The sequence below is a fragment of the Hydra vulgaris genome, chromosome 10 (genome assembly GCF_038396675.1).
Source record: "Hydra vulgaris chromosome 10, alternate assembly HydraT2T_AEP".
Classification (NCBI taxonomy): Eukaryota; Metazoa; Cnidaria; class Hydrozoa; order Anthoathecata; family Hydridae; genus Hydra; species Hydra vulgaris.
The window spans coordinates 48,691,627-48,708,013 of NC_088929.1; the positions used below are offsets into that span (position 1 = coordinate 48,691,627).

The 16,387-nt window shown below is 27.5% G+C and overlaps 1 protein-coding gene across 3 annotated transcripts in view; it reads left to right on the forward strand.

Moving 5' to 3' along the window:
• Positions 1-16,387, forward strand: part of LOC100202366 (ARF GTPase-activating protein GIT1) — a 63,866-nt gene that overhangs the window by 6,382 nt on the left and 41,097 nt on the right. For all 3 annotated transcript variants that reach the window (XM_065808195.1, XM_065808196.1, XM_065808197.1), the window contains exons 2-8: positions 842-975; positions 5,777-5,892; positions 6,383-6,485; positions 9,233-9,319; positions 9,542-9,813; positions 10,003-10,127; positions 12,814-12,908. In XM_065808195.1, the coding sequence (XP_065664267.1) occupies positions 842-975; positions 5,777-5,892; positions 6,383-6,485; positions 9,233-9,319; positions 9,542-9,813; positions 10,003-10,127; positions 12,814-12,908 (932 nt within the window). The remainder of the gene's footprint in view (positions 1-841; positions 976-5,776; positions 5,893-6,382; positions 6,486-9,232; positions 9,320-9,541; positions 9,814-10,002; positions 10,128-12,813; positions 12,909-16,387) is intronic.

Sequence of the window (16,387 nt, forward strand, 5' to 3'; positions counted from 1 at the left end):
ACATTACATTTTGGTAGTACACAAATCAGGGTTGGCATTAAAAAAACCCGCCCAATAAAACCCGCTTAAAAAAACCCAATAAAACCCAGGCAATATGGGTTTTATTGGGTTTTTTCAAAGTTATTTTATAATTTTATAAACTATTATGACTAACATTAAAAATATAACTATTATGTTATTAACTAAATTAATTAATACCTATTTTTATTAAATAAATTATTGTTAACTATTGTATTAACTACTATAACCAACTATAACGGCAATCAGAGTAGATTTACTAATGTTTGAATTATTAATTGGAAATACAGTATCACATTTTTTATTCAAATATTTTTATAGATTGCGATTTTTTAAAAATCTTTTATCTTATTCACCTCCCAAGGCTGAGAAGGCCACTACAGTTGAAGAGGCTACCTTATTGTGGTCACAACCCTCTCTCAACTCTTTAACTCCGAAACACAAACCTTTATGAACAAGGCTAATGCACAGAGAAACAAGTTTAAAATAATCAATACATATAGATTTAACGTGAGATTTTTTTTCTCTATTACAATTTTAAATTATTTTTAAAAATCTTTTTTAAAATAATTTGGAAACTTCTTTTTATAATTATTAAATAAAATTATGTAAAATATATTTTAAATAAAGTTTAAGTAGAAAATTACTCTAATTTTCAATATCGTTACGAATGGATTTTTTTGCATATATTAATCGTGAAATCTAATTTTATATTAAAAAAAAATTAATTGTATCATTGTCTTGATTCTTTTCATATGCCCACAAGCTACTTTTAAAAAAAATCTGTGAATATTATTATTTTATTCTTATTTTGTTTAATTAGGACCAGAATGGGCATCTATAAACCGTGGTGTACTTATCTGTGATGAATGTTGTAGTGTTCATAGATCTCTTGGAAGACATATATCACAAGTTCGTCATCTACGCCTGGCTCCATGGAATACTTCTCTTTTTGCTGTAAGTTTTTCTTTTATTTTGAGGCATGCTTTTAAATATTAGTAATATATGTGCTTTCATTTTTTGATTGTTTTTTAATATATTTTAATATTTTTTAAAATTTTTGTTTATTATATTTGTTTTTTTTTTAGCATAGCATTATAGCAGTATGAATTGCAATTAAAAAAATTAGCAAAGTTTATGTATATATGTATGTATATATTTATAAATATATATATATATATATATATATATATATATATATACATACATACATACATACATACATAGATACATACATACATACATACATACATACATACATACATACATACATACATACATACATACATACATACATACATACATACATACATACATACATATACACACAGGCCTTTTTTTTAAGAAAAATGGCTTAGTTATATAAGGACATTAACTTATTTAACTACCACAATAAAATATATTTATTTTATTGTGGTAGCAAAACATGTTTATTTTACCAAAAAACAAATATATATATATATATATATTCATGACATATATATACAGTACTGTGAATAAGTTTTAGACCACTTGTATAATTAGACATATTTACAAATTTTTTCCTAAGTAATTTTTTTTAAGGCGTACTTAAGTTTAATAATATACAAAAAAAGTTGAAAGAATGTATTTTTTTTGAATAAATAAACAAAATTGACGAGGAAATATGAGGGATTTGTTTGTTTATTTATTAAAACGATGTGTCATAACAACTACATCCAAAACAGGATATTCGAAGAATGTGGTTACAGAAATCATTAAAAAGTTTAGAGAAACTGGCTCCCTTGAAGATAGAAAGAAAAGTGGTAGACCTCCTAAGCTAACAAAAAATTGTCTTAGTAATGTTAATTAAAGTTGTAACATAGGGCTCTTTATGTGTCCTCGACATTGCGCACCAAAAGCATTAACAGGAACACCATATATGCGCAACATGGTACTTTTAATACTCTGATATTTTGCAGCTAATGATGAAATCAGCCTCTCTGAGAGTTATCACAGAATTCAAGAAACTACCAGCCGGCCTTACAACCTTTAAACTGAGTTTTAGAGCTGTACCCTCATTTAGAGCTGTACCCTTTTAGAGCTATACCCTCATTAGGAGATAATAGGAAGAGTTGCATAGTCACTATCTGTTAAAAACTTAATAACTAGAGTCAAAAAGATCCAGCGTTAATCATCCTAGGCAGAAAACATTGTAACACAGGTTTACATCTATGCCAGCCTAATAAATGAAGGAGTTCAAGGCTGGTTAGCAGAGTTATTTTGCTTACCCCTAAAGTTTTTGCCTAGTGGGTTTCTACAAGACAATAGCTGGATGCAGTTAACATCGGCCCAAGATGAGTTTTTGCTAGCCTTTACTCAATCATGTATCACTAGCCTTTACTCAATCAAGAGGCCCAAGACCTGGAATTTTAAAGTCAGAGTATGTTTCTTCTAGTCTTTTCCTAAAAAAGCACATCCTACAAGGCACCAGGGATGTGCCAGGTAGTACTGGGTTACGTGATATAGGTAACAGGTTGATAGAGGTGATCCTGAATTTGACCTGACCTGGAGTAGTTAAAAGGAGTTACTTCCCACAAATAGTACTCTAAAACACCAGGCATAAAAGTTTGGAAATATGTTAGGAAAAACACTACATCTAACAAAATACTAGAGACTAAGGCAAACATAGGCTTTATAGATGAGGTAACTAGTTGGTTACTGAGCTCACACTGCATCTAAGATTTTAACACAACACAAACATACATAAATAACTTAAGGGTGATTAAACACCGCGCCAAAACTTCAGAAATAACACAAACATACATATATAATTTGCTGTCTGGCGTTGTTAATGCCAAAAACATCAAGAGCTTCAAAATTAAAATTTTTAGTTACGCTATCTTAAACTCCGTTTAGCGGAGTTTAAGATAGCGTAAGTTACTGTTATAATTTACAGCTTAAGTTATAATATCATGGTGACATAAGTTAGATATGTTTTTATAATTTTTGTATTGTAAACCTGCCCCATCACTAAAATAAATGCAATCGTTAAAGTAAGGCAACAACTCTTTTGTTTTATTACTTTATAAATGAAACAATGAACTGAGTTTGTATTGTGTTGCAAATGATCTGAAATGATACAAACACTTTTACATTTTATCATATTTTTTTCCATATAGTAAATAACAAAAGGATACAATGTTGCTTTACTGTTGTTCAAATGGAAACCTTTTACTGCATCTTAAATAAAAATACTGTAATTTTCAGCAAAGTCTAGTAATGCTAAAATATGATTACTTGATAATGTTATTTTTAGATGCTGCAAATATGCTGCTTGATTTTTGGCTATATAATGGTGGTCTCTTAATTGGTCTATTTAGTGACAAGCTTTTTCAATAAAATCATACACTGAAATAGTTACTGGAACTATATCATGTTTTTTGTTGGCTTTTTGCCACTGATTAAAGGTGATATCTTCCATGCTGTGTCTATCAAATAAAGCAGTTAGATACTCTTTAAATGTGTTGGTATTAGGGCATTATTGCAGCTGTGCAGCATGCAGTCTCGATTTGTTAAGTCACACAACTAATGTCAAGAGGTCTTTATATCCGGTATTTGTAATGCTAAAAGTTTTGCATTCTAGTGGTACCCACAAACACATACTTAATGGAGACATGAAGCACTACCAATCAGAATACACCACTTTAGTCTAAGTTTTTTTAACAAAAATCATTTAAAAGATTCAATGTTTATATTGATTGTTTATTACATAATAATTTTCTTTATTACATAATCAACTTGTGCATTGTGTTGACAAGTCAAGTAACTCTTATAACTTGGTATAAGTTGTAATCTAAAGTTAATAGGGAGGGGTGGAATAGTGAATGCATTTGAAAAATATTATAAAATTTATAATCATGATATTAAATATTAGGTAAATTAGACTAATAGTCTTTTATTTCATTTTTACCTAATAGGCTACTTATATGTTTTATATAAAAACATTAAAAACTAATATTCAGTTTTTACATGGTATGTTTAGAGGTGTGTTTGGGCATAAAGGCACTTCATACATCAGTCATAAAATTAGGCACATCGTGTAAGGAGAAGTTTCAATTACAATTTTTTTCTAAGTTCTGGGAAAAAATGTGCATGTTAAAAAGTAAATGGACGAGGGAAAGGGGAGGAGGCAGGAAAGAGCTAGGGTATTTAAAACTGACTTTAACTCAGGCTTAATGAAAGTCTTATTTCTAGTACTGATTATGAAATACTTTTAAATTCATACATACTTTGTATTACAATATATAATACAAACTAAAGTACAACAATAACTTTATTTTTATTGTTTTTAATGCATTTTGGGCAATTTTCATTGTTCTGATTATGTAACTTCCCCATGAGGACCCACTATTTTTTTTCTGAAATCACTGTAATAAAGTCTGTTAAATTAAAAGAAAAAATCTTATTAAAACCAGTGTTGATCTTAGGTTACCAGTGGTTTGAAGTGGAGGCACATTTTCCTAAGTTTTAGCCGCAGCCATTTTTAGAAGTCTATATTTTTTTACTGAATTGTATCTTATCAGTACATTTGTAATACTTTGGAAGCCTACCATATATAGAAACTAAAAAAATGTCTTTTCACTTCTTAAACTGCAGGTTTTGTATATTGACCATCAAAAATCAACTTTTTTTATTTGCAAACAATTTTTTAGGTTTTTCAGGTAGCCATTATGGAAATAATGTGACATTCCAGAATTCAATGTCAAAGTTTTGTTAAAGTAAGTCTGTAGTTGTATACAATAAAAAAAACTAGAAGGTTTTCTGAAATTTTGTTTTTAAAATATAACGCTTCAAAGTATGAACAAAACATGTTTTTGCTACTGCAGTTTTTTTTTTGCAAAAATCAGAAATTTCAAATGACCATATCTCATGAACCACTAAAGATTTTATGCTGACATTTTCAGGAATTGCTTTTCTCATTAATAATAAGAAACCCATCATCAAAATCTGAGGGGGCCCATGTTGAAATCTTAACATTTTGGTCCATTTGGCATGGAATGACCCTATTATTATTGGAATGTTTTAAAATTACTGCTTATGATTTTTTATATGAAGTATTGATAAGTACATTTTTTTTTATTTATATATAAATATGGATTTTTTATAAATCATAATTGAAATAAAATAAAAAAAAATAATAAAAAATAGAAAACAAACAAATGTATGTTTAGAAAATGTGTCTAAACAAAGCATGAAACGGTTTTAAAAAGATTTAGATGCGTAATTATTTGCTAGCAAGTGTTTATATGAAAACTTACTACTTTTAAATTATTAAAGAAAAACAATTTAAATAACATGTGTATAATTAGTCAATCATTAAAAGTTGTTACTTTTTTAAAAGGATTTCCCATAATATTTAAAAAAGTTTATTCCAGGCAATTAAAAACCTGGTTTAAATAATATTTGCATTTTATATTTTGTATTTTTTTCTTTTTTTAAATAAATTTTTTTTTTTAAAGTTTTTTTTTTTTATAGTCTTTATTGTCTAAATAAGTTTTTTCAACGCAATTTTGAATTGCTCAAATTCTAAAAACATGTTAACAGCTGTGGCCTAATCTTTAAAACAAAATTATTATTTTCATTATCATGAAAAATTTATTTTTTAAAACAGAGGAACATTAGTTACCTTAAATAAAATACTTTATCATTTATTTAGTTAATAAAACATTCTATAAAATTTGCATAAAAATTGTACGATCAACAATTAGCTCTTATATTTTCAAAGTTTTAATTTTAGATGACTCAAAATTTGGTAAGCAACGGTGCAAATTTAATTTGGGAACATTCGTTGACTGATGCAAGTAAGGGAGTAGCTATTGGAATTCGAAAACCTAATCCTAACGATAATGTTCAGTATGATTCAAATTTTTTTTTCATTTTTATTATTTTTTTAAATTTTAACAACAGGTTTTTACTATTTTTTTTAATTTTGTAACAGGTGAAATGAACTTGACCATTTGTTTGAAATAAATTTCAAACTAATGGTTAAGTTCATTTCACCTGTTACAAAAAAATGGTCAAACAGTTCATTTCAGATGTTTACAAAAAAGTGAAAAAGTTAAATTTTTTTATAAACTATAATTAGACTAAAAATATACTTTAAAAATGATGATGATGGTGATAATGATGATGATGATGATGATGATGATGATGATGATGATGATGATGATGATGATGATGATGATGATGATGATGATGATGATGATGATTATGATAATGATTATGATGATGATGATGATGATGATGATTATGATAATGATTATGATGATAATGGTCATGATAATAATGATTATGATGATGATGATCATAATGATGATAGTGACAATTTTTTTATTCATTTCAGCCCAATTAAGTCAAACTTCATAAAAGCAAAGTATCAATTACTTGCATTTGTGCATCGTCTACCGAATACAGATGATAAATTGTCTGTGGTTGACTTAAGTAAGGTAAGCTTCTTTTTATTATTACTATTTTTTTAAATTATATAAAATTATTTTACCCTTATTATTGATTATTTCAGATAATCTGTTTTTAACAGTATACTAAAAAACACCATTTAGTTAACAATATTAAATTTAAATTTTTTCCTTTGAGAAAAAAGGAATATGTATTGAAGGAGTTTGATGACTTGATGTATTGAAGGAGTTCAGTGACTTTTTTTTTAATTCTGATTCACTCCCAACAAGGCTGCAAGCAACCACTTTTAAATTAGGAGTTACCTGAAAAAAAGACTAGAGTTATAGAGCAAGGAAATGGTTGACAGAAGACTTAAAAAATTTAAGGTAGTATGAGTCAGGAAAACATGAAGATGGGAGAGAGTTCCAAAGGGTTGAAGTGCAGGGAAAAAAACTAGAGGAATAAAAGTTTTTGGAACATGCAGGGACAGATACAGTAAAATGAGACTTTGACTAAAGATGACTGACTGGTCAAGCGAGAATGAGTTTTAGTTGATGAAACTAGAGATGAAAGCTCCTTTGAGCAGTGGCCATGATAGTATTTGCAGAAAAGAGAAAGTGATGCAACTTTACACCGATGGGAAAGAGGCTCAAGCTTGGCAGATAGACCGGGTCCAACTATGTTTACAATGCGTTTTTGAACCTTGTCTTGAAGAGAAAGAGCATCATTAGAAGAACCAACCCAAATATGACAACAGTATTCCATACAGGGACAAATAAGAGATTTGTAGAGGTAGAGAATGGAATCAGGAAAGAAAATGGCAAGCACAATAAAAAGAAGAAACCTTAGCAGATGCTTATTTAGCAAATGATTGCATATATGGTTTCCATGACAGGTCAGTAGTAAATGATAATCCAAGAAGATGTAAAGAAGAGGACTCAGTGAGTGGGTTACCATTCATCAATATAGTAATGTTGACAGCGCTGCAATAGTTGTTTGCAGTAAATAACTGAGAGCCAGAAGTTACTGGAAATAAAGAAAAGTGTTGGCCTTTGAGAATGACTTTAATAAAGTGGTTAGAAAGAAACAATTTGATAATCTCAAAAACTTTCCCAGATACACCATATGAAATAAGCTTATGGAGAAGACCAACATTCCAAACTTTATTGAAATACTTAGATATGTCAATAGCAATAACCCTTGCCTCTTGGCCTCCATCTGATGCATAATAAAATCTTTCAGTCACAGCAGTTAGCAAACCAGCCATAGAATGAGAGGATCAAAAACCGTATTGATTGTCTGACAGCAAGTTATTTGACTCAAGATGGGATGTGAGAACTTTGTTTATCAAAGATTCAAAGACCTTGCTAATAATAAAATGAAGATAATTGGAGGGGTCAGAATGTTCACCTGAGTTTTTGAAAATTGGAACAACACATGCCATTTTCCAGCAGGCACGAAAACAAAACTCAATCAAGCACTTATTAAATAGTTTAGAGAAAATTGAAGAGAGTTCTGCTTAACACTTTTCCAAGACTGTGACAGACATGTTGTATGGACCACAAGCCATAAAAGAGTTTAATCAAGATATGATTTTAGTAAGGGAAACTAGAGTAATTTGAATGTCTAACATGTCTAACAATGGTTTAACCTGTTTAATTGGATTGGAAGGAAGAGAATAGCCATAAGATTCAAGAGTTGAATTAGAAGAGAAGTTCTTTGCAAATGAGTTCAATGACTTGATGTATTGAAAGATTTAAGTGACTTGATGTATCAGAAGAGTTCAGTGACTTAATGTATCGAAGGAGTTCAATTACATAATGTATCAAAGTAGTTCAGTGACAAGATGTATCGAAGGAGTTCAGTGACTTGATGTATTGAAGAAGTTCAGTGACTTGATGTATCGAAGGGGTTCAGTGACTTGATGCATCAAAGGAGTTCAGTGACTTCGATGATTAAAAATAATCATAAAAGGTTTTTTATCTTTATGATTATTTCTATTATATGATTAATTATTTTTTTATCACAAAAACCAACCAGTTAAAATCATATGATTAATATAAAGTTATAATTAATTTAGAATTAAAATTATATATTTAATTTTGAATTTTCCTAATAAAATTTTTTTATCAGTGTTTGTCATCAAAAGCTACACAATTGTTTATGCTGCAAATTTTAGCACTATGGCCTGAAAAAACAAAGGGTTAAATCATTAGATGCACATTAGTAAGGTTAAAACAACATGGGTCCAAACAACTATGTGGCTACTGATTGATCTGCCAATCTTTATGGAGTGTTTGTCTGTTTATCTTTCTTTTACATACTTTAATTTCTTTATTCTGTGTTCTGCCAATCAAATTAAAGCTAGAAAACATAATTTCCATATTTAAAAAATATAGCAAATACGATTTAAGTTGAAATTATTTTTGTTAAGTTGCATGCAAATTTATTGAAAGTTTAATTTAGCAGCAGATTCCCATTGAACAACAAAATATAATTGCATATCAAAAACATTTTCATCAAAATCACAATTTAGAATAAATTATGTAAGAGTTAAGAATAAATTATGTACAGCTTCTATTGTTATTAATATTTTAACAAATCTTTTACTTGTATAAAAGATTAATTTAAAGTAAGTTTTTTTAAATTAATTTTTATTTCTAGTTTTTAGTAAAACATTTATAGAAATTCTTTTAAGTAAATTTTTTTTCTTTATTTTTTATTGCTATATATATAATAAATAATTACAAAATGAAGACTGTACCAAATAAGTTTAATATCATAAAATTATTTTCAGCAACTTTACTCATCTGTGCGAACAGGTAACCTTGAAACGTCACTTCGATTAATTTCATTGGGAGCTCAAACAAATTATTTTCATCCTGTAAGCATTTTTCATTTGTAATAATTTTTTCAAGTTTTCAAATTTTTTACTTTTTATTGTAAACTAGCTTTGTTTTTATCGTACACTGCGTGACAACAGTTGTTTCTTTATTTATTTATTGTAAACAGCGTGACAACAGCAGTTATTTTATTTATTTTGTTGTTGTAGTTTAAAAACAAAAATGTAAACATATATGAAACTTTTATGATGATGTTTTTGTAGGAAAAAGGTAATACACCTTTACATGTAGCTGCTGCTGCAGGGCAAGCAACACAATGTGAACTTCTTGTAGTGCATGGAGCAGATGCTTCTGCACTGGATATTAATGAGAAGACTCCAACTGTTGTTGCCATCGAAAATGGACATATTGAACTTGGCTTTAGACTAATTGAAACCATGTATGAATTAACCGATCGATTAACATTTTACTTATGTGGAAGACGTCCTGATCACAGAAATGGGATAAACTATCTGATTCCTGCTCTTCAAGATCGGTATTTTTTTTTATTGCTCTGTAAGATCTTTTTTCATCCCTGTTTTCAAGATCAGTTAACTTTTTTCTTCCCTGACCTTCATGTAATCATAAAATCACTTGATAATCATTTTTCAATCAAGCATAAGTTTTCTTTTTTTTTACTTGAACATAAGTTTAATTTAAAAAAAAGTTATGTGTAATCTTTTAGTGGTATAGATGCTTCTTCATCAGCAAAAGAAGCTCGTTGTAAACTGCAATCTTTAAACAATCGTTTATTTGAAGAACTTTGTTCAGATGTTTATGATGAAGTAGATCGACGAGAAAATGATGCTGGTATTTATTTTTTATTACTGGCTAAATAGTTGCAATAGTTATAAAATGCAGATATTTAAAATAATTAATTATTACTAAATTATTGAACATCTGCAATTATTAAACATATATCTCTAATTATTGTTTGCAATAGCTCTAAATAGTATTTGCAATATCTCTAAATAGTATTTGCAACAGTAAAGTATTAGGTGTGTAGTAATAAGGCACTGGCATAGTAAACATTTGCAATAGTAGTACAGTCTTCTTCATTTAAAATTTAATACCAGTGCATTTTCATTTCCCATGATTTCTAATTCATATTTGTTTGCTATTTAGATAAGAATAAAAACAGCATAAAAAATGTTTTTAATAAATTTGAAATTATTAAAAAATGAATGGCAATGTTTATTCAAATTAAAAAATTAAAAACACTTCAATAAGTATTAAACAAAATGAAAAGACGCAAAACGAATCTTTTGTTTAAATTTCTAAATAAAATAATTAAAAAAAAAAAAAAAAAAAAAAAATTTAAAAAAAAATGTTTTATATAAGTATTAAATAAAATAATTCAAATAAAAACTGAGGCAGAAGTTTTATTCAAATTCTAAATAAAATAATTTAAAAAACATTAAAGTTAATTTTATTTAAGTTCTAAGTTAAAATAATTCAAATAAAAATGGCCAAAAAAATCAAAAACTTTTTAAATTTTAATTGTTTTTAAAGATTTATTTAAATAAAATATCTAAATAAAATAATTACATTTATTAAAGTAAAATGAGCATTTTATTTAAGTTCCAAATAAAATAATTCATACATAAAAGTGTTTTCACAAGTTTTCATAAAAATATTTGATGAACAAAAAGTATTTATTGCAATTTAAAAAAAACACTTTTATTTTATTAGCAAGCATTTTTGTCAAAGTTTTTGCAGACAAGTAAGCAAGCACAAATAAATACTTAAAAGCGAAACGCATTACAATGGAGACTGTTAGTAAGGTATTAGGTGTGTAGTAAGGCATTTGGTATAACCAAGTGTAGTTAAGTACAAATAAGTTGAACAGTTAATAATAAACAATAGTTGCAGGCCTTGTTATGAATAAAAATTGCTTAATGCATTCAGACAAAGAGTTTTTGGAATCATAAAGTTTTTTTGATCTGCTCTCCATATTTATTGTCATTAACATTTTTGAATTACTGGAATTTAATAAAGTTATTGCAAAACTAGTTTAATTGAATAATTAACTTAAAAGAATGTAGAAATGTTATTATGTATATTATGTAAAATATTTGTTTGTTTTTTTGACATTTGACACAATCATGTTTTTTCTATAACTAAATAAATTTTTCAGTAATTAAAAATACTAAAACTTGGTCTCCCATTAAAATAGCTAAAATTAAAATATGTAAAATAGTTTGCAATTTTGCAATTTTGTTGCAACTTTTTCATATACTTTTGCGGAAGCCAATTTGTTTCCACAACCATTATTTCACAATATAAAATTCATTATACAACCAACTTTAAGTTGCATAACAAATTTGTTTTGATTGTAAAACAAATTTGTTCTTACAACTATTAGAAACATTTTATTATTTATTATATTAAAATATCGCTTTGGACTTGGTAGTTTTAAGAGGTTAAATATAATATTATTTGTTTTGAAATGAAAAAAAAATTAATAATTTGACCTCAAAAAAAAAATTCTTGCCAATCAAGGTGGACCAAAAAAGGTTTTATGAAATATGTGATAATTAAATATGTGTTATTAAATATTATGTGATAATATGGAAATTAAGGTTTTATGAAATATAAAAATAAATTTTATGAAAAATAAGGTTTTAAATAACCAAGATATATTTTGATAGTACATATTCTAAAATTAAATAAAGGACCAAATGCGGTTAGGCTGGATACCTATACCATGGCCAGGTACCTATGCCTGGGTACCTATACCTATGGTATAGGGTATGGAGTATATATATCTATGGTATAGAGTATATACCTATACCTATACCCTAGGTACCCTAGGTACATATATACTAGGTATATATGGTATAGGATACCTATATTTATACCCTAGGTACCCAGGTACCTATACCTGGATACCTATGCCTATGACCAGGTTGGGTAGCTATATTTTTAGTTATAATACATCTCTAATGTAAAATATAGATAATTGTGGTGCTAAAGTAAAATTTGCTTATTGAACAATTAGTAATAATAGTCCCGATAAAATTTAAAATCAGGTTAAACCTTAGCATTTCATGGTTAAACATGAGAAATATATTTTGGATATAGGCTAGCTTATTTTAAGCGTGCATGCTTTTAATAAAAGCTGCAACTGTTAAGTGATAAAATCAATTGTTATATAACTAAATTTTTAAAATTCATTTTAAATGTTTTATTGGCAGTTGTCGCTGTATTTCTAATACCTGAACAAAACTTATAAAACATTGTCTAAATTAACATGCTTTCTTGATTAATTTGCTTAGATTAGTTAATTTTAATTTTTTTTTAAATTTGCTTCATTTACGTCATATTAAATCAATAAAGTTTTTCTCATGTAAAATCGTTCTTTACATACGTAAAATATTTTTTGCCGGACACTTTATAACAAGACCCATAGTTGTAATAGATGTAATAGAATGTACTAATGTAGTAATACTGGAATTGTGTATAATTAACAGTTGTATTTCATTTTTTAACACAGTATGGCTAGCCACTCAGCATCACAGAAAGTTGGTTAGTGATACTGCAGTTCCCTTTCTTCCAGTTAATCCTTCGTTTTCATCTACAAGGAACCAGGTAAATTATTTTTCACACAATGGGAATAAATTTACAGACCAGAAGTGTTAAGTACCACAGATGTGATTTTACAGGGGAGCATTTTGAAAGTAGTAGGCTAGTTACATTTTAGTAGACTCAACATTTTGAATGAATAACATAACATTTTAAGCGATTAGTAGACTCATAACAATTTATTTTACACTTACCATATTCGGGCACAATAATGTTTGAAAAAATATGACAATTTTTGTGTACTTAGCTCAATTCGACCAAATGTTGTTTGTAGCACTTATGTGCATAATGCCATTGATATATATATATATATATATATATATATATATATATATATATATATATATATATATATATATATATATATATATATAAATAAATTTAAATAAAAACATATTAAGTTTATGCTGTTATTGTTTCTGGTTTATTTTTTATTTATTTTATCATTTGTTAGGATTTTAATTTTTTCAATTTAGTTTTGTATTTTTTTTTTAGCTATTATTTTTCTTTGCTGTTTATAGTTTGTTTATTTTACAAAAATAATATAACAAAATATTATATGTGTGGTCATATAAGGTGTGCAACCACAAGTGTGTCCTGAGAAGGCTTGATTTATGTATGTATGTATGTATAAACTAACTATGATTTATGTATGTATAAACTACACTCTCATTTATTTCAATTAACTACTTGGTACCTAAGGGTTCCGCCCTTAGTTCTATGCCAAGCTTGGGTCTAAAATCTTTTCTTTGACAGCCTTGGGCTTACATATATATATTACATTATTAAAATAATTTTTATATTTTAAATGAACCAAACTCTATACATGACAGATGACTATTTTAGGTAATAGTTCTGCATTTAAATTTTTGGACCTTGTCTAAATAAAAAAGGGCATCAATATAAGCAGCCCATATACAACAACATTTTATACAAGGTCAAATAAGAGATTAATGAAGTTAGAGCAAAATAAGAAAATGGTAAGCTAAATAAAGATAGATTTGCAGTTGCTAACTTTAAGATGACTTGTAAATATGGTCTCCATGAGAAGTCTGTAGTGAAATATGTTGTAATATAGAAGACTCAGGAAGAGTGATGCCTTTCATCAAATTAGGAATGTCAAAAGTACTGCGATAGTTATTAAAAGTAAACAACTGAGTTTTGTTTGAGTTAGAATTCACCTAAGCCCCATGTTGTCACAGAAAAGAAATTACACCATGATCAGCTCAATTTTGTTTGATAACATAAACGATGAAATATACAAAACAAAAATTTTTAAATAAAAAAGCATATAATCAAATTTTAAAAAGAGTAAGAATAATGTTTTAGCTCTTTAAACTTAACTGATTGATGAAATATTTAGTTTAACAACATTAATTCTTTTCAAAAATTTCATTGTTCTTGTATTTATTTTACCAAACAAAATTGAGTTTCTAATATTGTCTATTATATAAAAAATCTCTTAAAAAAGAGTAAAAGTAAAGTTTTAGTTCTTTTAACTGATTGGCTTTAAACCATTTATTTTAACAACATTAAAAAAAATTCCTTTCAAAAATTTCAAGAACTTAGTTCCCTACTTAGTATCATAGTAAACAAAAAATATAAAAATTCAAAAAATTTTTTTTTTGATTTATTTAAATATCCAGCTCATCTGATATCCATAGATCAAATACAAGTAGTTAGCCAATATTTAAGCAAAGTGATATCTGGTCTGTATCAAAGTATTTCTGTTTAGAGCCATTAAAGATAGATATTACTTTTACAACTTTAAATAGGTCAGGAAAATTATTTGAATTTTTTGTTTACTATGATACTAAGTAGGTAACTAAGTTCTTGAAATTTTTGAAGGGATTTTTTTTTTAATTTTCTTACACTAGATAGTTTTTAGTACCCCAGAAATTACTGGAAATGGAGAATATTTATGTCCATCAAAAACATCTTTAAAACTACTATTTATGTCCATCAAAGACATTTTTAAAACTACAGTTAAAAAAAACAACTCAATAGCTTTAAAAGCATTCCTAGATGAAGAGAGGTCATAGATAAGACCAGCATGTCAGGGTTTATTAAAAGAATTTGATATGTCAGGAGCCGTAGCCCTTGCATCGCTGCTTCAATCTAATGCATGACAGAATATTTTGGCTATAGTTGTTAACAAGTCTGCATTAGAATGTGAAAACCTGTTTATTGTTAAAATTAAGACTTGTAATAGCTTATAATAATATAATAGTATAAAGAATTATAATATAACAGTAAGATGATTAACAGTAAGATGATTGGGTTACAGTTAGAGAAGTCAGAGTGAAAACCTCTGTCACCTGAAAATGACATCTAAAAATGGTTCAGATTTTTAAAAATCTGAACGATTTTCAGGTGTCATTTTTATAACATCAACTATATGAAAACAAGATGTGAGACCTTTTAAGTGTAAACTGAATGTAAGATGTAGTGCTAAGCTTTTATTTATTAATGACATTTAGCAACTCAAAGATATAAATTTTGCATAAATTTTTTTGCAATGGTGAAAGGTGTTCTCCAGAGTGATCTCCAAAAGGTGATCTCCAGAGAGTTGTTTTGTGAAAAAGATAATGAAATGATAATTATTAAAAATGGCTACACAAGAAACCATGGGGTGTAGTTGAGTCAAACTTCCTATTAATTTAAATATTAATAAAATACCTAGAAATATTAAACAAAAAAAAACCATTACAATTAAGTTGTTTAAATTTACCCTATACAAATATTTATGGTCATCAAAGTAACTTTTATCTCTGTAACTTTTATCTATGTACTTCAGTATTTTATTCAGGATTTTATTCCTTCTTATAGGTTTCTAGTCGAGTCTCACTCAACTAGAAACCTATAAGAAGGATTAAAATCTTCTATGTTTGCCTGATTACAGAAGAAAGAAGGTGCAGTTGCAGGTAGAATGATAAAAGCATCAGCCCAAGAACCATCACAAAAAAAAATTACAAAAAGTATCCCAGTCAGCCTTTAGATTGTAGTAAATAGTGTAATACTAGGATGAAGCAGATGCAAAAGTATGAGATAAAAGTTTTACTGAGATCATGATCTTAACCGCCTAAAAAAAAACATAAAACAACTGAGCATAAACAATTTAGAGAAATTGTCAGAGACAAGGCACAAATCATAGGAATGAAGATAAGTGGTTATAATTGTCTGAGAAACAAGTCACATGAATAATAATTTATAAAATTAATAAATAGTTAGTAAAAAATTAATAAATAATAAAAAATAAATAACATTGGCTGAGTAATAAATTAAAAAAGGTCGAAGTTTTTTAGCTTTCGAGCCATCAGGGCACTTTTTTTTTTTTTTTTTTTTTAAACATCTTTGCTTCCAACAAGGCTGCAAGCAGCCACTAATTAAAGTTGGAAGTTACTGTAAGAGAAAAGATGAAGATTGTAGAGCAAGATAACGATTGACGGACGATTTAAAAGATTGCAAATTATATGAATCAGGAA